This window comes from Macrotis lagotis, chromosome 1 (assembly GCF_037893015.1).
Source record: "Macrotis lagotis isolate mMagLag1 chromosome 1, bilby.v1.9.chrom.fasta, whole genome shotgun sequence".
NCBI lineage: Eukaryota > Metazoa > Chordata > Mammalia > Peramelemorphia > Peramelidae > Macrotis > Macrotis lagotis.
Genome location: NC_133658.1, coordinates 866,195,118 through 866,219,321, shown reverse-complemented (window position 1 = coordinate 866,219,321; position 24,204 = coordinate 866,195,118). Strand labels below are relative to the sequence as shown.

The following is a 24,204-nucleotide window of genomic DNA, read 5'->3' as shown; positions in this document are numbered from 1 at the left end:
ATTAAATACAATAACATAATATAATAATCTATAATATATAGCATTATGTTATAACATATAACATAATAATCTTTAATGTTTACAATTGCACTAAAACTTTTCCCCTCTTTCTTACTTGTATAGTATATAAATATATTAAATACAATAACATAATGTAATAATATATAAAATATAATAACATGTTATATTATAAAGCAATAAGTATATAGACACAAGGCAAATAAAATTGATCTTTTTGAAAATAAAAGAAAAAAAAAGTGAGGGTCATACTGACCTGTTAGGATACCTCCTGCCAAACCCATAGCTATGAACAGGCTGAGACAGCCAGCTGACAACAGGATTTGAAAGCCAACCCTGAACGGGGACAAAACAGATGCATTCACACTCGGGTTTTAGGCTGCCTCATGTTTCCCTCAATGACAAGCGAAACACTGTCTGAGTTTTGCTGTTGATGTATAGATGACCTGTCAGGATTATAGGTCGGGTGTGGGGTGAGTGGGGAACTGGCATCTTGACATTTCCCATTTATCCCAGAAGCCACCAGTAATCTGAACTTGGGGAATGGGGAAAAGAGGGGAAATTCTTTTTTTTTCTTCTTTTTTTTTTTTTTTTTTTTTTAGGTTTTTGCAAGGCAAACGGGGTTAAGTGGCTTGCCCAAGGCCACACAGCTAGGTAATTATTAAGTGGCTTGCCCAAGGCCACACAGCTAGGTAATTATTAAGTGGCTTGCCCAAGGCCACACAGCTAGGTAATTATTAAGTGTAGTGTCTGAGACTGGATTTGAACCCAGGTACTCCTGACTCCAGGGCCGGTGCTTTATCCACTGCGCCCTAGCTGCCCCAAGAGGGGAAATTCTTATCAGGGCAAACCACCAAACAGAATTTCTGATTTTGTTCTCCTATTGAGAAGTTCCTGTTTTTAGGTGAGGACTCTGTGTGTGTGTGTGTGTGTGTGTGTGTGTGTGTATTTTAAATTTTGTTCAGATTCTTAGTAATTCTATAACCTCAGAGCCTCAGTTTCTTTCTCTTTAAAATGGGATAATAATTCTTGCCTCACCTGCTCAGAAATTTTTATGAAGAAATCACTTGACAGTCCTTGGTGTTTGAATGAATCTTAATGATTACATAATCACTAGTTCAATTCTCTCATTTTACAGAGAAGAGGGGAAGTGATTTGTCCAAGGTCACACAGCTTGTACAGGTCTAAGGCAGGATTTGAACTCAGATCTTTCTGATTCCAAGTCTTCTCACTAAACTGGGCTGCCTCAAATAAATAAATAAATTTCCTCCCAATTCTCAGATCTAAGATTCTATAATCCTATGGATTTAAAAATCCACAGGACAGTTTGCATTCTTCGGGTCTAGCTGTGCTTTTTTTCTGAATGAAGCATCCCTGAGAAAGAACCAAGGGACCTACATGGATGAGTTGGTCCAACTAGCTTGCTCAGTCTCCAACAGAATGTAGGTTAGCCCTCCCAGCAGTCCTGGTAATCCGAAGGTAGAATGAACTTCACAGGTATCATGAAGCTCAATGACCCGGGTAAAACATCCCTAGGAAGAGAAAAATGATGAAGACCAGATCCCAGGTGGGGATGAAGAGTCCTGCTCTACCTGAGTCATATCTCCTCACACTCACAGATTCACTTTTCTCATTGTAAGGCTCCTATCTAAATTTAGCCTTCTCTCCCCTCAATCTATTCTGACCTTGGAGCCAGATTTTCTGAGGGCACAGGTGTGATCATGTCACTCATTCCTGGAACAAATAGCTTCAAGGGTTCCCCCTTTGCCTGTTTTATTAAAAAGGCAGACTCTTGATGTAAAGTAAAGTAAACAGAACTAAGAAAATGCAAGTGATGACTACAACAATGAAAATGGAGACAATGTAAAGGAAGCCATTGTTATTTCAATGTTTTAAAATTACCCTAATGTATAATCAATATCATATCACATGCCTCTCAAAGGGTGTGAGGGAGAGAATTTGAATCTCAAATTTTTAAAAAATGAATATTAAAAATATTTCCATGTAATTGGGAAGAATTTGACAAAATAAATATAAACATATTTTTAAAAGTATGATGACCAAGTTTGGTCCCAGAAAGCTATGGGAATGCAGCTTCCCCACACTATTTACAAAGGGAGGGTACCAATGGGTGCCTCTCATGTCAGATTTTTTCCACATATCAGTAGGTTTCACTAAAGCTGTTTATGCCTTTTTTATTCTTTGTCATAAAGAATAGCTCCCTGAGAAGGGGAAGAGAAATGTAGGTAGCAATAAAAATTCATTTAATTTAAAAGAAAAAACTTTGAAGATCCCCCCAAAATGAAAATGCAAGTTTCTCGCTCTGGCATTCAAAGCCTTTTCACAATCTCTATAAGCATACTTACCTATATTATCTTCAGTGAGGTAGTTTACCTCCCTGTGCCTGTTTCCCTATATATCAAACAAGATTATTGGATCTAGGGTCAACAAAATACTTCTTCCATGAGCATTCAACCTCAAGCTCATAAACCTGCTGTACCATTACCGACAAGTACTTGGATCCTAAGAAGGAGATCATGCCCCCAAGAAACCCCAGCACCATAGCAATCCAAGGCGTTTGGATGAGGTTGGTGGCGACCCCCACAGCGACCCCTCCGGCCAACATTGCTCTGTGGACATGGGTCTGTAGAAAAATAGTTCACACTTGAGGAAACTGAGACATAAAGAAACCCAACACCAACAGCAAAGGTACCCAATGTCTTCATTCATGCTGTCCAAGTCAACTGGCATTAAGACGGGGTTGAGAGCTGAGGGCAGCATTTGAAGAGCAAAAGCCCTGAAGTGGGTGGGTGGGTGGGTGGGTTTCCATGAGGTTTTACATGCCCTTGTCTTACCATACTGATTTTCCCATCTGAGTGCGTTGCAGCTGAAAATGACATCGCGACCACCGCACTAACAGCAAGGGCATAATAAGTATTATACACAGCAGCTTCCTTCTCACTGGAGTATTTTAGCAGGGCAGAATTGAAGGTTGGCCAGAAGATCCACATGAAAAGGATACCTGGGAGATATAGATGGCAATAGACAGAAAGTGTCTCTTGTTATAAATAAACTAGTCAGATTCAAATATGGAATGTTAGAGGTGCAAGGGGGTCACAGAACACAGGATATTAGAAAGCCTTAAGAAGCCTCGGAAAATCAAATACATATACAAACTCCCAAACTCCCTTCCTGCACCCCACCACTCAGCACCATCTTTTTTATGCCCTAGCAGTTCTCCTCAGGAAAGTTAGAGTTCAAACACCACATGGGCACATACAGTGGCAGCTACCCAGTTGCCATTAGGAAAATCGCTCCTTTACTCTCAAATTACCTGCTGTCTTCCAACTCCCAAATAATATCATGTTGGAAACAAGCTATCCAACTCACTGACCAGTGAGTGAGAGCCCCTTCCCTCTCCATCTTTGTTTTGGGTGGAACAGAGTGGGAGGTACATAGTGCTTATACATAATTTATAAATGAATACATAATTATACTTATGTTGGGAGTATGTGCTCAGATCATTTTTACTGACAGGGTATGTGATAAAAAAAAATGGGAGACCACTGTCAGGACTGGAAGGAGCCTTAAAATAAACAATATACAATCCAAGAGGGCCCCAGAGCTGGGAGGGAACCTTAGAACACAAAAAGTCAAAGCTTTAGAACCCTTAAAACACAGAATGTCAGAACTTGGAGGGCCCTTAGAACACAGGATGTCAGCTGGAAAAATAGAAAATAGAATGCTAGAGCTGGAGGGACCTTAGAACATGGAATGTCAAAGCTTTTGAGTCATCCAAGTGCAACTTCTGCATTTAACAGATGAAAAAAAGCACCAAAGCTATTCTATTCATAGAGATGAATATTCTAGGTTAAATTTCATGCACCTCACCTAGTCTGGGGTTCTTTTCATTATATTCTCTCTCTTTTTTTTTTTAGGTTTTTGCAAGGCAAATGGGGTTAAATGGCTTGCCCAAGGCCACACAGCTAGGCAATTATTACATGTCTGAGACCAGATTTGAACCCAGGTACTCCTGACTCCAAGGCTAGTGTTTTATCCATTACGCCACATTATATGCTCTTTTGCATTTGAAAAATATTTAAAAGTTTTTGATTCTTTCTCCTATTGATGCAGGGGAAAGATGAAGAGAATTGTAAATGTACAAATTGGGTAGAAATGTAAATTGACTACCACCTACTCTTGAGATATAAATCAACTATGATTGATTCATTGTTTATTGTAAAATTTGTAACCTGATCTCCTAAGGCTTCTACTGACATCTAATTGCAGATCCAGTAATGGGAAGTGAGTTCACCTTTTGCCCTCTGGATGAGAGGCAAGACATAAAAACCTGGGTTGATCTCCAACTCAGAGCCACAGTCTTCTGTGACCTGTGGTCCAGCCAGTGCTGCTTGGCGCTCTCTCTCTCTCTCTCTCCCTCCATCTGTTCCTATGTGTTGTAACTTCTTTTAATAAGTTTTTGTCTTATTTCTACCCTTGCTTTCCCCAGTCTGAATAATGATTCCTCATAGGCAGAACCTAACTCAAGTAGCCAGTGGCTACATAATGTCAAGACAACCAAGAGACTTTGCTCAGACTTGGGAAATTGGATTAAGCATAGGTGAGAAGCACACTCCTTTTTTTTAGATCCTAGAGTTTTAGAAAAGAAGGAAAACTATTGGACCCCTAAGCTTTCCTTCTGTGTTTTCCTTTTTCTGGAAAATGGAAAAAAGGTTGAGTTTTGTGGGGAGCCAGCTGATCCCATGTGGTGTTTTCGGCCACCCTTATGTGAGCCTGCCTTATTGTTTTCAGACTGACTAGTGCTGGCAGTTCTGAGGTGTGTTTGGTTTATACCCCACATTTGGCGTTTGTTCAGGTGACATGTTTGCCTACCTATAAATTGACAGAGAATTAAAATATGGGGAAAACTTGGTACCAAGGATTCCCCCCAGGTGTGTGCTTGTTACTTGAAAGGGATTAGATTTGATTGGCAAAACACCTGAGCTCCTGGAAATTCTCTTTGGGTGGAATTCTCTTTCTCTCTTTCTCTTTGAAATGCTCTCTCATTCTCTGCAGCCCCCACCCTCTGTAGGATGAGGGAGGAAGGAGAAGGAACATCTTCCTCTTTAGAACTTCAAAATTCAAACCTGTGTCTCAGATGGAATGCATGCTTCACTTCAGGAAGAGTAAGATCCCCAGAGCTTGTTTTAGCCCCATTGTGGGCAGGGACCATGTTTTTCCTTAGGCTACATGTGATTATCAATTCCAAGTCCCATCTAGCTGGGCTGAGAAAGTCCCACCCTTGGGAGGGGCAAGGTTGATTGAAATGGGCAGATTGATTGAGAAGCCTCATGGTTAAGAAAAAAAGAGAGGGGCAGAAGACAACTTTTTCTGGGACTAGGAAATTCAGATTTCCTCTTTTAATTAAGCCTGTGCTAATAACATAGCTCTGTAATAGAGTAACTGGATTTGAACTTTATGAAGTTACTTAAGAATGAATTCAATTTTAGGGGCAGCTAGGTGGCTCAGTCAATAGAGCATTAGCCCTGGAGTCAGGAGGACCTGAGTTCAAATCCAGCCTCAGACATTAATTACCTAGCTGTGTGACCTTCAGCAAGTCACTTAACCCCATTGCCTTGCAAAACCTAAAAGAATGCATTTGATTTTAACCATTGGTTGGCTACTTCAAAATCTTTTTTTGGGGGGGGTTCTTAACATTTTATTTTCCAATTATATATAATAGTAATATGTGCCTATCATTTTTTGTAAGGTTTTGAATTTTACAATTTTCCCCCCACCCTCCCTTCCCTCCTCCCCTCCACAGAAGGCTGATAGTCTTTACATTGTTTCCATGCTATACATTGATGTAAATTAAATGTTATAAAAGTAAATGTAACACCCCCCCCCCAAGAAGATGAGAAACCTCAATAATAGAGAGAGAAAAAAATGTACTTCAGTCTATGTTCAGATTCCAAGGGCTCTGTCTCTGGGGTGAGTTTTGTTTTCTTTGTCATAAGTCCACCAGAGAAGTTGCTTCAATATTTTTCCCATAGTTGCTATTACTAGCTGTACCTCCACTTCACTTCTCCTCACTCTCATTTATTCTATTCATCCTGGCGCTGTCCAAAAGTGTGTTGAATCTGAGTACCCTCTCCCTCGATCTTCCCTCTCTTCTATCACCTATTCTGCCCTTCCCTCCCCCCATTCCTCCTTATTCCATCCCTTTCTTCTCATTTTTCTCTAGGGTAAAATAGTTTTCCTCACCCTATTAAGTATGTGTGTTATTTCCTCTCTGAGCCATTTCTGATGAGAATGAAGGTTTGCTCACTCCCCCCTGCCTTCCCCCTTCCCACTCCATTGAAAAAGCTTTTTCTTGCCTCTTATGTGAAATTTCTTAGCTTCTTCTTCACCTCATTTTCCTTCTGCCCAGTACTTTCCTTCATCACCCATTGACTCCATCTCTTTACTATATTATACCATTATATTCCACTCCTTCCTGTGCCCTGTCTATATATGCTCCTTCTAACTGCTCTTAAAAATGAGAAAGTTCATATGAGTTATCAGTATCTTCTTCTCATGCAGTAATACAAACAGTTCAATATCATTAAATTCCTCATAGTTAGTCCTCTTCCATCTTTTCCATGGTTCACCAGAGTCCTGTACTTGGAGATCAAACTTTCTGTTCAGCTCTGGTTGTTTCAATAGGAAAGTTTGAAAGTCCCCTGTTTCATTGAAAATCCATCTTTTCCCCTGAAAGAGGATGTTCAGTTTTGCTGGGTGGTTGATTCTCAGTTGTAAACCAAGATCTTTTGCCTTCTGGAATATTGTACTCCAATCCCTACAAGCCCTTAATGTAGATGCTGCCAGATCCTGTGTAATCCTGACTATGGAGCCTTGGTAGTTGAATTGTTTATTTCTGGCAGCTTTTAGAATTTTCTCTTTGACTTGGGAGTTTTGGAATTTGGCTATAATATTCCTGGAGGTGACTAATGAATTCTCTCTATTTCTATTTTACCTTCTGCTTCTAGGATCTCAGGGCAATTTTGCTATATTATTTCTTGAAAAATGAAGTCTAGGTTCTTTTCCTGATCATGGCTTTCAGATAGCCCAATAATTTTTAAACTATTTCTTCTGGATCTGTTTTCGAGGTTGGTTGTTTTTCCAATGAGATATTTCACATTTTCATCTAATTTTTGGCTTTTTTGGAAGAGTTTTATTTCTTCCTGATTTCTTGCAAAGTCATCAGCTTCCTTTAGTTCCATTCTGCATTTGAAGGAGTTATTTTCTTCAGAGAGCTTTTTTATCTCCTTTTCCAGCTGGCCAATTCTGCTTTTTAAGACATTCTTCTCTTCATTTGCCTTTTGTTTTGCTCTTTGCATTAGGCCTAAACTGGGTTGTTTTTTTAAGCTTTTTTTTTTTTTTTTTTTTTTTTTTAGTTTTTGCAAGGCAGTGGGGTTAAGTGGCTTGCCCGAGGCCACACAGCTAGGTAATTATTAAGTGTCTGAGACCAGATTTGAACTCAGGTACTCCTGACTCCAGGGCTGGTGCTCTATCCACTGCACCACCCAGCTGCCACCTAAACTGGTTTTTAACATATTATTTTCTTCAGTATTGTTTTGTATATCTTTCACCAAGCTGTTGATTTGGTATTCATGATTTTTCTGCATCACTCTCATTTCTCTTCCCAATTTTTTCCTCCACCTCCTTTAATTGCTTTTCAAAGTCTTTTTGAGCTCATCCATAGTCTAAGCCCATTTTCTATTTCTCTTGGAGCTTTTGGATACAGAAGCTTCGATTTTGTCATCATCTGAGTATGCATTTTGATCTTCCATGGGAGTAAAGTAATTCTCCATGGTCAGATTCTTCTTTTTCTGTTGTTTACTCATTTCCTCAGCCCAAGACAGCACTTCCAAGGCTTTGGGGTTTTTTTTTGGGGGGGGGGGCAGGGTGACACCCCACTGAGACCTTTATTCCTCCAAGGTCTTATGCTCTCTTGCCTGTGCTTTGATATGTAGATGCCCCCCCCCAATTTCCCTCTTCCCTGGAGCTATAAGGAGGATCCTGCTATCTTCCTATGGAAGCCCGAACTGCAACCTGGATCTGAGTGTAGGCAAAACAGCAGTCCTGCCCCGAGGGAGAGCAGAGAAATCTCTGCAGTCTTCCCTGAACCCTGACTGTCTCTGGGGTGCGGGCTGCTTTCTCAGATTCTCACTGCAGATTCTACAGCCGGTGCTCTTCACTCCACACTCATTTTGGCGTAGCAGAGTTCTCTCCCCACCCCTTCAAGCTGCTGCCAGTGACCTCTGGTCTGGGCTGGGTTGGGTTGCGCTGCGGCTGCAGCTTTTTTCCAACCCCCGATCCTGGTGAAACATACCTTTTTTTTCTTTCTTTTTTTTTAATTTTTATTAAAGATATTATTTGAGTTTTACAATTTTCCCCATCTTTCTTCCCTCCCCCCACCCCCACCCCACAGATAGCACTCCGTCAGTCTTTACTTTGTTTCCATGCTGTACCTTGATCCAAATTGGGTGTGATGAGAGAGAAATCATATCCTTAAAGACAACAGAATTCTCAGAGGTAACCAAATCAAACAATAAGACATCTGGGTTGTTGTTTTTTCCCCCCCAATTAAAGGGAATAGTCCTTGTACTTTGTTCAAACTCCACAGCTCCTTATCTGGATACAGATGGCACTCTCCTTTGCAGACAGCCTAAAATTGTTCCCAATTATTGCGCTGATGGAATGAGCAAGTCCTTCAAGGTTGAACATCACTCCCATGTTGCTGTTAGGGTGGAAACATACCTTTCTCACAGAACTTCTAAGTTATCTTGGACTGGGAAAACATATTACTCTGTCTTTCTGTGGGTTCTGTCTACCCCCTCTAAATTTTGGCTAGAGTCATAATTTGTTGGTTTTTGGAGTTTGGGGGGGAAGGAGTTCCTGGTCAATGCTGCTTTCATCCTGCCATCTTGGCTCCACCCCCCCCCCAGCTTAATCTACTTCAAAATCTTAATGAATATATATAAGGTTCCTCAAGAAATTCTGACTGATTCTAAAAATGATTTTTTGACTGGTCTTAATCAGTACATTCAAAAAATAATATAAATATATGTGTGTATACATGTATGTTTAAACTTCAATGGACCAGTTTCACATCTCTCTACTGGCCTGGAGAGATGGAAAACCTTTGTACAAAAGAATTATTTCTGTGTCTTTGTGCCAGTGTCTGTGTCTGTGTGTAATTCAAATCTGAAATAGTTACAATTACCTGAGTAAATGTAACTCCTTTTAGTTTGGGTTTTGAATTTTATTGCTCATGAAAGGGTCTAATTTTAAGTAAATAATGAAGTTAGGATCTAAGCCTATCCCCTTATACCATTTGAAAGTTTGCGAAATGATTTTGGCTGTGAGCTAAGTTTTTTGTTAACCTAATATTGATTGGAGGCTGTATTCAGCTTAGGTTAATTGAGACTTTAAGGTTTAGTAAATGTAGACTTCAGGCCCTCAAAGAGGCTTTGAACAGAGGGTGGGAAGGCCTTTGATAGGAAAAGGTATTTTAAAAAAAAGAAACTATCTGAGAGCTAAACGAGAGTAATTTAGTCACTTTTGAAAGTTCTGTAACAAGTCTTGAGAATTTGTGTGTGTGTTATTAAGAAGGAAAATATAATTGGGATAATTGTATGTCAAGGAATTTGGGAATAATTGAATCATATATAATATACTTACTGATTTCTTTTGGGAAAGAGAAATATTGTACTAAATTTTGTAACCTGATCTGTTTTGATGTTAAATTGATAGACATTGTCAACACTCTCACAAGGACTTTTGTTGGTAAGGGAAGAATAATAATCTTTGTAATAATCTTTGTCTCTTATCACATGTTTATGGAAGGGAATATATATGTATATGTATTTATCAGTTATGTGATATTCTTTTGTAACTTCATAGAAATTATATTAAGAATGTTTGGTTCTCTTATGAACATGTAAGCTATTTGAATACTGTTATAGCAAAGCCTGGAAGTAGTATGTCATTGCTTTGAAGGGGTGTTAAGGGAACTATCACAAATTATGAACCCTTCTGGGATAAATCTGTGGATTCATGAATAATAATCACTCATGTTGTTAATTGACTTGAATGCCTGGTTGTTTTTACTATTGTTTAATTGCATTAGAATCTATAACACATGTTAGAAATTTAAGGTTGCCTAAGATGTTCTAATGGTTTTTTAAGAATTCTGAAAGTATGGGTGGCTAGGTGGCACAGTGGATAAAGCACCGGCACTGGAGTCAGGAGTACCTGGGTTCAAATCTGGTCTTAGACAGTTAATAATTACCTAGCTGTGTGGCCTTGGGCAAGACACTTAACCCCATTTGCCTTGCAAAAAAACCTAAAAGAAAAAAAGAATTCTGAAAGTAATTCAAAAAAGTTGCATTTTTGAAGATGGACAGTAGTTAAAAGTTTTCTGTATAGATATTTCTAGCTATATATGTAAACTGGGACTAAAGTGGTTATTTACTTTGAGGGGAAAAGCACCTATGTAACATGAAGAAGATAAAATAATGGTGATAATTTGAGATTTTGCTGTGGCAATCTAGTTAATTGTTATGTGAGAAATATAGAGATGATGGACAAACTCCTAGCCAGAAGGAGATGTTTAGTTATTTTAAACTGCTATATTAGTTATTATATTATATTAAATTGCCATATTAGTTAATAACAAAAGGGGTTCATTGTAAAAAATTGATTTTATAAAAAATATCAATTAGTTTTTGCATTTTACATTTCAATCTGTTTATTGAATTTCATTTATAGCACTATCCTTAGCTACATGAACAATTAAATTATGATCTTTTTCCCTGGCTCTCTTATACCAAATTACAGCCTGGCACAATCTTGGTTCTCCTTAGTGCTCAAGCCACCTGAAGCTCTGGTTATAGGCAATTGCTATATTGCAACATAGTGATAATTGATCTGCCTAATCAGGTATGTTCAAATAGAAAGATAATATGCCAATGACGTCATTTAGCTCTATGGGGTTTGATGTCAAATGCTGCAGATAAAGTGATCTTTGAAAGAACGACCCTAACCTCAACTGGGATAGGTTTCTCTTAAAGGAATCCCTCACCTGTCTCTCTGAAAAGGATTGTCTCTGTATGCCTTCATGAGGGAACATGTCCTCATGTCCCTCTCTACTCTGTAATAGCAAATTGCCATGATCATTCAGGTGCATCATAATTAAGTAATGACCGTGAGCCATTGGAATTCTATCTTCTAAATTTTAAATAATGGACCAGTATTTTTGTCTTGGCCTTTTAACATAGGATGTGACTTTTTGCCACAAGTTCACTTAAGGAAAAAACATATCAATATGGCTGTTTATATCAGGTTAATGCCTTATTGGTATATTTTTTAACTGCTTTAAAGAAGAGATCCATTCTTCAACTAGAATTTTTGTTCATTCAAAACATGGCCAAAACAAAATAGAAAATTTTTGCTGCAAGTTACCTTTTGGACATGTGCAGTTTTGTTTTTGTTGTTGTTTTTGTGTTTTGCAAGGCAAAGGAGTTAAATGACTTGCCCAAGGTCACACAGCTAGGTAATTATTAAATGTCTGAGGCAGGATTTGAACTCAGGTCCTCCTGACTCCAGGGCCAGTGCTCTATCTACTGCACTACCTAACTGCCCCAAAATGTGCAATTTTAAAATGTTTTTTCAGTATACTTGTTTATTCTATTTTTTGAGCTTTTGTTTATATCATATGTGGCATCCATCAACAAATCTGTGCTATATCAGAACCCATGTTCTTATAAAAAGGTATTTTGATCCTGGCTTAGGATCATGAAGTATAATTCTTGCCCCTTATAGACCTTCTAGTTTTTCCTAATATTGAACCTCTGTTAAATATCCTTCTCTGTTACAATATCTCTGGTTTCTGTTTGCTCAATTTTTTTCCCTTGAGTTTTGTTTCTCTAGCTGTATATCTCTGAGACTCTGCAGAATGCCAACCAGCTTTGCCAGCTGATTGTTCTCTGGACCCTGCCTCAATGAAGTCCTCTCTGTAATTCATTCATCTCCAAATGGACTCTGACAGGCCCAGAAGAATCTGGGTCCTAAATAATTTTGAGGGGGGGAATGATGCAGGGGAAATAGGAAGAGAATTGTGAATGTAGAAATTGGGTGGAGAGGTAAATTGACTACCAACCACTGATTCAGTGTTTAATATGAAATTTGTATCCTGGTCTCCTTAGGCTTTACCCTCTCTCTAATTCCAGATCCAGTAAGGGATCTGGGGAAGAGACTCACCTTTTGCCCTCTGGATGAGAAGCAAGGCATAAAAACCTGGCTTGGACTCCAGCTCAGGGCCACAGTCTTCTCTGACCTGTTGCCCTAGCCAATGTTGCTTGGCTGTGCTTTTCTCTCTCTCTCTCTTTCTCTCTCTCTCTCTCTCTCTCTCTCTCTCTCTCTCTCTCTCTCTCTCTATCTCTATCTCTATCTCCCTCCCCCTTATCCCTTCCTGTGTTGTAACTTATTTTAATAAATTTTTTGTTTTTTTTCCTGAGTCTGAATTCCTCATAGGCAGAACTGAACTCAAGTAGCCAGCAGCTACACTTTATGGATTTGTTCTAGAAGGAAAGACTGGCTTGGAAGATGGCCACAGTGAATGTTCCTTCCCACGTAGACATAAGTTCTTTAGAAAATTTCTCCCTCTATCTTGTTCCCATTATGAATTTCCCTCTCTCTAAGACTATCCAACATCTAAACACAATTAAATGGGAAATGTTTCTTTCCTCCCCATCCCCCAGTGGTATACTAAACTACTCAAGACCCCTCTAAAGCAATTGCTCCTTCCATAATAAAAGGAATTTCTCAGAAGGGGAAAGAAACAACTCTTCTTTCTGACATCAATTAATCAATCATTGATTCATAGGATGGACAGTTTTTAGAAGACACCATAGAGATATCAAGTCCAACACTCTCATTTTCAAGATGAAGTGAGGTCCAGCAAAAGAAAATGACTTAATCAAGTTGAATTGACAAGCACCTACTGTATGCTAGGTGATAAGCTAAACCTTGGAATAAAAAGAAAGACAAAAGATAGTCCCAGTCCTCAGGAACTCACAGTCAAAGGGAGGGGATGACCAGATGCAAACAACCATGTACATATAAGATATGTAAAGAATAAATTGAGGGTAGTCAATTGAGGGAAGGCATCATTATTCAGGGGTAATGGGAAGGGCTTCCAAACGAAGGTGGGATTTAAACTAGAATTTCAAGGAAGCCAGAAGGTAGAGGGAAGTAGCAAGGACATTCTAGACACTGGGGACAGCCAATGGAAAATGCTCAGAGTTTAGACAAAAATCTTGTTTGAGGAACTGCAAGACCTTGATGAGGATTTTCAAGATATCTTAATCAGTAACTTGTCCCAGTCAGTATTATAGGAAAAAACCTGCCTTCTGATTCAACCTCTGCCCTGTGTTTAGTGGGGTGACATTGGATAAGGACCTTCCTCTTAATGAACCTCAGGTTTCTCCTCTGTAAAATGGTAACAATAATTCCTGCCCTTGCTCATTTCACAAGGGACTAGATGAGAATATATGAGAAAGTACAGTTTAAACCATAAAACAGCATAGAGAGGACCATTATTATTTTTTCATTTTCCACATCTTTGCTTTGATGAAGTTCAGCTAAAAACAGTCCCAGGACAAGTTGCTATCCTGTTATTGTATGTATGGCCCTTCAAACTTTCACATTTGCACTCTTTATGATTGTACTACATAAATGTATGTACTACATACTTTAAGCTTATAATCCATATTTATCTATCTCTGAATCCATATGTATCTAGAAAAGATATTTTTAGGATGATTCCAGTAGCAAACAAAATAGAGATGATGATGATGATGATGAGATATATATATATATATATATATATATATATATATATATATATATATGTCATCTTCCTCCCATTCTCTTCTTATATTCCTACATGGGGGGGTGAGGGGGAAGATGGTGCAATGAGGAGAATGCCAGCGTGGAAATCAGGAAGAGTTCAAATCCTGCTTCAGACTAGATATTTGACCCTAGGCAAGTCATACAACCTCTCTGTGCTAATTTCTCCATCCTGAAAATAGGAATAATAGTAAAACAATACCACCTGTCTCAGAAATGTTTTGACAACAAAATGCAATGGTGTATGTAAAACACTTTGAGAACCTTAAAGCACTACAGAAATGCTTACTGGTATTATTAGCTTTTATTACTCTACATCATTTAGAGGTTATAAGTCTTTGATCTGGGGAAATCAATTAAAACCCTGTCTTTAAATTGTTATGAACCTTTCATTGTTTTGATTGACTAATTGTAGGCAATCGTTCTATCTTGATAGTCTGCGGAATTCTATCATTCTTATTACTGTTATGATTATTACCATATCTAAATTCCCCATTTTCTGCTTAGCTATGACTTTTTACTAACATACTTTTCCTTCCTATGGAAAAACATTGGCCTCTTGAGCTCTCTGCCCTGTTGAGTGCTTAATGTAGATAAGGCCCAGGCTAGAATGAAGGGACCATTTGTTATCAGAAGACAGAACATCTGGTGTCCTGGTTTCACATCAAAATTAATACAGAAGTAACCTACCTCCTTGTCTGTCTACTTGTGAATGTGCAAGGTTAAAAGACAAGGGCCCCTAAACCAGTCGGTGAAGCAGATTATCTGATGTTGTTGGCAGCCTCCAAGAGGCAAATGGATCTGTTTGTTTTTTTAATACAAGAGGCCAGGGATAAGGTCATTTACTTTAGGCCAGCCTCCTCAGGGCTCACAAACTGAAGAACGTGCATGAATTCCACCTTACAGTTCTCAGAAGCCTTCCTTCCCCCCCACCCCCAGCACACACACCCCTTGTAACATGGCCACTTCTTCAAGCTCCCTGCCCCATTGGTCTCAAGGAACACAAATGGGAACATCTCTACTTGTAGCTGCTGTAGTTAGAATTCCTTGTCCATGGACATCAAACCAAAAAATCCTGCCCAGGAATCTCTTTCTTGCCCAAACTATCATGGGTTGATCATGGAATCTAAGAATTGGAATGGATCTGAGAGTACAAAACGGAAGTCTAAACAAGGATCCCCATGACAGCATGCCCTGCAAGTGTTTGCCCAGCTTCCACCTGAAGACCTGCAATAATGGGAGCTCATTTGCTACTTCTTAAGGGATATTATCCCAATTTTGGACAGCTGGACTCATTAGAAAGGTTTTCTTTGTTAGATTAAATTTCCCTCTCTGCAAGTTTTACCCATTACCCAAGAAAGTAAGTTTTTTGAGGGTAAGAGACTGATTCAATTTTTTTTATCATGTTCCCAGAGCCTACACAGCATCTGGTATACAGTAGGTGCTTAATAAATGCTTGTTGACTTATTGATGGATTGCTTCTAATTAAGCCCTCTGGGCCCTGTGACTTCTTCCTTAGCTAAAACTCTTCTTTTTCTTTTTTTTTTAATTTTTTTTGGTTGGTTTTTTTTTTTTTTTTTTTTTAGTTTTTGCAAGGCAATGGGGTTAAGTAGCTTGCCCAAGGCCATGCAGCCAGGTAATTAAGTGTCTGAGACTGGATTTGAACCCAGGTACTCCTGACTCCAGGGCCGGTGCTTTATCCACTATGCCACCTAGCCACCCCCTTAGCTAAAACTCTTATAGAAATTATGAGCTGGGGGCGGCTAGGTGGCACAGTGGATAGAGCACCGGCCCTGGAGTCAGGAGTACCTAAGTTCAAATCCGGCCTCAGACACATAATAATTACCTAGCTGTGTGGCCTTGGCAAGCCACTTAACCCCATTGCCTTGCAAAAACTAAAAAAAAAAAGTGGTAGTGATGGTGATGGTTGTGGTTGTTATTGAGAGTCTGACTCTTTATGACCCCATTTGAAGTTTTCTTGGCAGAAATGCTGGAGTGGTTTGCCATTTCCTTCTCCAGCTCATTTTATGGATGAGGAAACTGAGGTAAAAAGGGTTAAATGATTTGCCCAAGGTCATACAACTAATAAGTATCTGAGACTGGATTTGAACTCAGGTTTTCCTGATTCCAGGCTTGACTCTTTATGCACTGAACCATCTGGTTATTCTGGACACTTAAAAAACTAATATTTTATAAATCTAGAGCTAGAAGGTATTTTAGAAACTATCTAGTTCCATGCCCTCATTTTACATAAAAGGAAAATGAGACCTGATAGAGTTAAGTGACTTGCCTAAGGTCACAAGGTAGTAAATAGCAGGGATGAGATTTGAAGACTTCAGACTCAAAAAAATCCATTGATCTTTCTCCTGTACCATACTGCTTCTCAGTAACCATTGATTGATTGGACCCTAATCTCATAATGCTTTCTCTTTTTAAAAACTTATTTAAAGGAATGAGGTTCCACAGGGTCATACAGCTAGGCAATTATTAAATATCTGAGACTGGATTTAAACTCAGGTCTTCTTGGTTCCAGGGCCTGTACTCTATCCACTGCACCACCTAGTTGCCCCTCACATGATGCTTTCAATGATCAGTTATATCAATCAATTGCCAAACACTTCTGACAACTGTGAGACAGGCTGAATGATCTACCTAGGGTCAAACATCTAGTCTGAGACAGGATTTGAACTTGGGTCTTCCTTATTTCAATGCTAGCATTCTCCAGATTGCACCATCCCCCCCCCCCATATAGAAATATATACCTCAGGGAACACAAATACATATACATACATATATATATATATATATATATATATATATATATATATATATATATAAAATCAATCAATCACAGCCAGATACTGTCCTAGACAATGGACATCCAAGGACAAAAAAGGAGTTTTGATATGCATATCTCATTTCTCTAAATGGATCATAAATTCCCAGAATGCGCCCCTACTGAGGCTTCTCTTCTTCTGTATCCCCCAGAGGAAGATAGCAACAGAGCTCTGTCCCCAAAAGGAAGGCATTCAGACTCCTTACTGCACCCCCCCACACTATATTGTCACGGATGGCATAACTGAACCCTATTTAACAGAACTCATAGCCACACACTTGAGAAAAAAACAGCCTGCATACATTTATCTGATGAGGTTAGACTGATAGCCAGTGGAGAGAGAAGGAAAAATTCTTGTTTGGAAACTAGGAGGTCACAGGTTCTAATCTGGATTCTGGGGGTAGATAACTTCCCCACTCTGACACTCAGTCAACTCATCTGTAAAATGAGATGGTTGGACGCATTCTATATTATTAAGGTAATTTCTCTATTCTGAGGCCCCTTCCAACTCTGACATCCCCTGTTCTAATCTGTGTTCAAAGGCCCTCTCAGCTCTGACATTCTATGTTCTAAGGTTTCTCCAGCTGTGATATTCTTGTTCTAAAACCCTTCCAATTCTGATATTCTATGTTCTAAGACCCTTTCAGTTGTGATCTTCTATGTTCTAAGGCCCCTCCCAGCTTTAACATCCCGTGTTCTAAGGGTCCTCCCAGCTCTGACATCCTGTGTTCTAAGGGTCCTCCCAGCTCTGACATCCTGTGTTCTAAAGACCCTCCCAGCTCTGACTTTCTATGTTCTAAGATCCTGTTCTAGCTTTAATTTATTGTCTAATATCTCTTTCAAAACTGAAGTCCTATGTGCTGATGTTCTAAGATTGCTTCCAGCATTGGGACACTCATGGTTCACCCTCCTGAGTAGCTGTAAAGATCAATGCTAGCTGAGGACTTACTCAGAACTTACTCCCTCCCTTCTGTATTTGCACCTTAGCACTTTTGCCCACACTGCCCAATGCTCAATGGGTGACAGGGCTACAATAATGGTTGAATTTCAGACTCCCAAGTGAGATATTTATAGACAGGATTTCCCCAAGTACTTCCGATCCCAGAATGTAGACCACCCACTGCCTTCCTCTTACCCAGTGTGGTAAACAGACTGGAAGTTGTGGTTGTCCGTTCCTTCTCCTTGGCTTCATTCGGTACTGACCAGGAGAGGCACCAGTTCGCAGCCATACCAAAATAGGCCCCAAACACGTGGATGTGCATCATGCTCATCTCTTCATGTCCCTGTAACTCAACCCAGGACATGCTTTGAGACCAAGGTTGGGAAACATGCGGCCAATTCTTGGCATGCCCAGGTTTCTTCCCCTCTGGATTCCTATGGCCCAACTGGTCTAATGCAAAGAGTTATTTTTCTATGTGGATGCCAAGGTTCTCCCATTCAACAAAGACTTGTTGAAGTAAAATTTTATTGGTACAGAGTGAAGGAAGGCCGTTATATTGAAAGAATGACCAGCCTAGACATCAACCAACATTCAAGCTCAGCCACGCTCTCTGTGTGAAACTGGCCAAATCACCTCTCCCCTCTTGGCCTCAGCTTCCCCTGTACAAAATCCTCATCTGTACAAAGGAGGTCATCTCCTACCTACCTAATAGAATTGTTAGAAAACAGTTTGTAAACCTTCCAACTCTAGAACATGAATTAGTCTGGTTGTGAAATTCTACTCTGATACTTTTCACCCATGTGACCGCACAACACGTCGAGCCTCAGTTTCTCCATTTGTCAAAGGAGATAATAATGACTGAGATCTCTACTCAGAGGCCTACTGTGAACCTCAATTGAACTTAATTATTATTAACCCCATTCAATTAGTTCAAATAACCTTTTATTATTACTATTTCCAATTTACAGATGAAGAAACTGAGACAGCATATTCTATGACATGTTCATGATCACATGGACTAGAAATAATTTAAGTACTTTGCAAACATATATATATGTAACAACTGTGTGTATATATATATATATATATATATATATATATATATATATGTAAATGTAACAACTGTACTTGAAAGAAACCAGACAAAGTAAACAGCAATGTCCATCTAACAATTTACCTAGCTGTGTAGCCTTGGGCAAGCCACTTAACCCCATTGCCTTGCAAAATCCTAAAAAAAATAAAATAAACTGACCCTAGAAACTATCTCTTCTTTATCCCCTCCTCCCTCCTTTGTCTTGTATTACTCTTTTCTTCCCTTCTATAGCATAGTATAGTAGGATAGCATTTGGCTCGGAACATCCGAGTTCAGATCTCACCCCTGACTAGCTGTATGACCATAGTCAAGTCATTTAATCTCTCTGAGACTACTTCCTCATCTATAAAATGTAGAGAGGAAAACCTTCAGCACCTTCTTCAAAGGGTTGTTTTGTTTTGAAATCAATATGAAAATGTTTTGTAAACTTAAAAGCATCATTATAAATATCACCATTATTTTTAATTTCTTTAATTTTTAATTTTTTTTTATGCAAGGCAATGGGGTTAAGTGACTTGCCCGAGGCCACACAACTAGGTAATTATTAAGTGTCTGAGACCGGATTTGAACCCAGGTACTCCTGACTCCAGGGCCGGTGCTTTATCCACTGTGCCACCTAGCCACCCCCAACTTTATTCTTAATTTTAAAATCAGGTTCATGGAATCTTTTAAATTTTATGGAATGTGAGAACTTAAAGTAATCTTAAAAGATAGAAAGGGCTAAAAAGGAGTCTTAGAATATTGACTGCCAGAACAAAGCATATTGGAACTGGGAGGAACTTTAGAACATAAAATATTGGAAATGGAATATCAGAGATTAATATAGACTTAGAATATAAATTACTAGAACAAAACATGATGGAGCTAGAAAGAACCTTAGAACATAAAATATTGGAAAAAGAATATCAAAGAGGGACATAAAATAGAACACAGAATGCTGGAATAGAAATGATTGGTTCTGGAAGAAACCTTAGAACATAAAATGTTGGAAATATAGCAAGATGACATAAACTTATAATATAGAATGCTAGATCAGAAAATATTGGTTCTGGGGAGTAGCTAGATGGCACAGTGAATAGAGCACCAGCCCTAGAGTCAGGAGGACCTGAGTTCAAATCCATCCTCAGGCACTTAATAATTACCTAGCTGTGTGACCTCGAGCAAGTTACTTAACCCCATTGCCTTGCAAAAAAACAAAAAAAGAAACCATTGTTTCTGGAAGGTAGCTGTCAGGGCTGTAAGGAAACATCACATAGGATGCCAGAATGGAAAGGGATTTTGTGACATTGAATATTGGGGCTTAGTTCGGACCATATTTTACATATGGGGAAACTGAGACTCTAAGGAAGGGATGTGACTTATCCAAGTTCACAGAATGAGTTAGGGACAGACTAGAAGACAGTTCTTCAAATTGCTAATAGATTTTTTTCTTTCACAGCAAAATCAATCCCTTAATGATGTATATCCTTCCTTCTCAAAGAGAACCGTGATATCAGGAAGGTGATGCCATGACAAGTACATGAATTGGATTTGAGTGAGGTGGGGCTGTGCTAAATCATCAGCTTCTCACTTTCTCCTCTGCAAACATTTGGATCCAGTAGCCAGATATGAATCAGGGTGACTGGATATGACCCTGAATGCCAGGCAATCAGGATTAAGTGATTTGCCCAAGGTCATGCAGCTAGCAAGTATCTAAGGCTGGATTTGAACTCCTATCCTCCTGACTCCAAGGCCAGTGCTCTATCCACTACATCACCTAGCTGCCCTATAAATCAATTCCCCTAACTGACCACTCCACACATATTTGCTGCCAAGTCATTTGATTTAAGAAGAAGCAAGTTAGCCATCAGAGGCAGCATGGTACCTGGACAAAATCCACTGATGGGAGCCAGAAGAGGATAAGTTCAGAATACACCCTGTTTCATTTTTAGCCCTATATCCCCAACACCTATCACAGTACCTATCAATAGGTATGTAATAAAAGCTTATCAAATTAAACTGAATAATCCCAATTCTCCACCATAGTCCTGGCATGACCTGGAGCAGATTTCTTAATAATAATTATAAGATGATATTTGTTATGTCATTTTGAAGTTTACAAAGGTACTTTACTTACACCATTTAATTTGAGTCTCATACCAACCTGATTAGGAGTATTATTATTATTATCCCCATTTTCGAGATGAGGAGACTGAAGCAAAGGAAAGTTAAGTGACTTGTCTTTGATCCCAGCCAGGAAGTTTGAGAGGTAGAATCTAAAACCAGGTCTCCACTGACTTACAGGTTCAGTGCTCTGACCAACTACATCAAATGGCATCTTCAGAACTCTTGGAGAGATGGACTAGAAGACCATAAAGGTCCTTTTCAGCTCTAATTTTCTGGGATTCAGCACCATACCTTAAGAAAGTATTGGTTGAACTTCTTGGTTCCTTGGAAAACTGTTATTTCCAACAAGGTCATGACTATCATCTGGAGCAAGTTGACTTTGCCCAGTGTAGCCCCAGATGAGATGAGGACAGACATAGCACTCATTGTACCCAGGATGAGACTGAGGAAAAGAAAGAGTGAGGATTAAGTTAGAGGAGGGGATAGGAAATAAGTGTTGGGTAGGAAGACACAACTTAAGACAAAGGATGGCCTATCCCAAGTGCCTCTGCCTTCATTCTCTGCCTCTATGCATCAGTCTATCCTTTGACAATCACCTGCACTTACCCTTTTGTCTCTTTGAAAGTGTTCTGAATCTCAGAGATTCTTAACCTTTTTTCAGTCCCCATTTCCCTTAGCTTTTTTTTTTTTAGGTTTTTGCAAGGCAAATGGGGTTAAGTGGCTTGCCCAAGGCCGCACAACTAGGTCATTATTAAGTGTCTGAGGTCAGATTTGAACTCAGGTACTCCTGACTCCAGGGCCAGTGCTTTATCCACTGCGCCACCTAGCCGCCCCCCCCCCTTAGCTTTTCAGTAAACTTTCACATATGTCCCATTCAACATGAAAGGAAACAACATCAAGAGTTTATGATAGGGGCTGCTAGGTGGTGCAGTGGATAAAGCACCGGCCCTGGAGTCAGGAGTACCTGGGTTCAAATCTGGTCTCAGACACATAATTACCTAGCTGTGTGGCCTTGGGCAAGCCACTTAATCCCATTGTCTTGCAAAAACTTAAAAAAATAAAAGAGTGTTTCATTTAAAAAAAAGAGTTTATGATACATGAAAAAGGGTAAAACCCTACATGTATAAAATATTCAAAGCAGCTCTGTTTGTAATGGCAAAGAATTGGAAATCAAGGGGCTGTACATCAATTGGTGAATGATTGAGCAAACCGTGGTATATGCACTATTGTTCTATTAGAAATCATGAGGGACAGGATTTCAGAAAAGCCTGAAAAGACTTCCATGAATTGATGCTGACTGAGATGAGCAGAACCAAAAAAACATTATACACCTTAAGAACAACATGGGGTGATGATCAACCTGGATGGACTTGCTCACTCCATCAGTGTATTGATCAGGGATAATTTTAGGTGATAGCAAATACAATCTGTATCCAGAGAAGGATCTATGGAGTTTAAAAGAAGACTGAAGATTATTATCTTCAGTTTTTTAAAAATAAGTTGTCATATATTACATAATTTTGCTATCTCTAATATTTTCTTCCTTCCTTTTGGATATGTTTTTTTTGTCTCACCAGATTCAATTTTGATCTATACATATCATAGAAACAAATGGAAAGACTATTTCAGATGGCCTTCTGTTGGGGGATAAGGGAGAGAGCGGGAAAATTGTAAAATTCAAAACCTTACAAAAAATGATGGGTAGAAGGTGGCTAGGGGGTGCAGTGGATAGAGCACCAGCCCTGGAATCAGGAGAACCTGAGTTCAAATATGACCTCAGACACTTAATAATGACCTAGCTGTGTGACCTTGGGCAAGTTACTTAACCCCATTGCCTTGCAAACAAACAAACAAAAAATGATGGGTAGAAGCTATTATTGTATATAATTGGAAACAAAATATATAATTTTTTAAAAACTGATTAAAATTTGGGGGGAAAAGAGTTTATGATACATATGCACATAAGAAATAAATCCATTTGTTTTTCCTCTCCAAGATATACAAAAGATTATAACTTTATTAACTGGAAATATTGTCTAAGTTTTAAAAAATATCTCAATAGCATAATATAAGCTATATATGCAATATTCTCCATTGATAAATCTAAGATTTACAGCTAGTATAAAACTTCATGGTTTCTAGTTTACTCCAACTCCAACTCCAACAACAACCATAATAATAATTACTTGCATTTTTTACATTTTAAAATATTACATAGATTATCTCATTTGACTTTCACAATAATCCTATATGAGATATTATTATTGCCATTTTACAGATGACAAAACTAAGGCATATAGAGGTTAAATGACTTGCCAGCTCTAGTAAGGTCTAAGAATTCAAATTCAGTTTCTCCCGATTCCAAGTCCAGAGCTCTATTCATTAAGGGATTCACATGCCTTACTTATGGACTATTATGAAGTGACATTTGATGAGGCAATGATTTACTGAACATTTCAGTGAGTCTAGATCAGATCATGAGAACTTGATGGTGAGTGAGCTGAGACTGAACCTTCCAACTATTAGTCCTGCACCCCACCCAACCCATTCTAGGAACACAAGAAGAAATCTCAAGGCAGACCCAGATCAGGTACCTGTGAATGTTGATGATGATCTTCTCACTGGAGAAAGAGAACAGAAAGCCTTCCAGGATTATGGCCCACTGCACTCCAAGGGCCAGGGTGAAGAAGTTGAAGGCCACACTGCTCCAAGCATATCTTCTCAAGAAGGCCTTGAAGAAGCCCAGGCCAAGCACCACCATAACATTGATATCCTGAAAAGCTGCTTAGGGAAGGATGCCAGAGGAGGAGATAGACAAGGCAGAATAAGGTCAAATGGAGGTACCACATTTCGGTCTAAAGGCATGACTCTTCCTTGCCCATTTCTCCTTATGCATCTCCCATGCCTAAAAGCACTATGGTGGTTTAAGTCTATTGTCCCCAAAACTCTGGAAGGCCAATTGAACTAGGTTAAAATGCAATTTATTAACAAAATAAATAAAAATACAATAATACAAATATAAGGTTAATTTGTGGGTTTTTAAAGCCAGTTGATCTGATCCTAATTAAGTTTGATACCAATGTCTGTGAGATGGACTGACAGACTTGGAATAGGGGTTGAGGCAGAGCAAGCAACATGCATTTATTAAATGTTTAATGTGTACCAGAATATGCTCTGAAGACTGAAAATATAAAGAAAAAAGGAAGAAATAGCCCTTGTTCTCAAGAAGCTTTATATTCTAGTGAGAGGAAATGG

The 24,204-nt window shown here is 39.0% G+C and overlaps 1 protein-coding gene across 3 annotated transcripts in view; it reads right to left on the bottom strand.

The window, feature by feature from the left end:
• LOC141508961 (RH-like protein) overlaps positions 1–24,204 on the bottom strand; it is a 45,227-nt gene that overhangs the window by 12,876 nt on the left and 8,147 nt on the right. Inside the window, exons 2-8 of one of the 3 annotated variants that reach the window (XM_074218088.1) lie at positions 23,544–23,730; positions 21,241–21,391; positions 17,946–18,093; positions 2,874–3,040; positions 2,525–2,662; positions 1,417–1,550; positions 275–354 (exon numbers count right to left, since the gene is read on the bottom strand). In XM_074218088.1, coding sequence (XP_074074189.1) covers positions 275–354; positions 1,417–1,550; positions 2,525–2,662; positions 2,874–3,040; positions 17,946–18,093; positions 21,241–21,391; positions 23,544–23,730 — 1,005 coding nt within the window. Of the gene's footprint in view, positions 1–274; positions 355–1,416; positions 1,551–2,524; positions 2,663–2,873; positions 3,041–17,945; positions 18,094–21,240; positions 21,392–23,543; positions 23,734–24,204 lie in introns of all 3 variants that reach the window. The other 2 variants (XM_074218090.1, XM_074218089.1) reach the window with 2 other exon arrangements.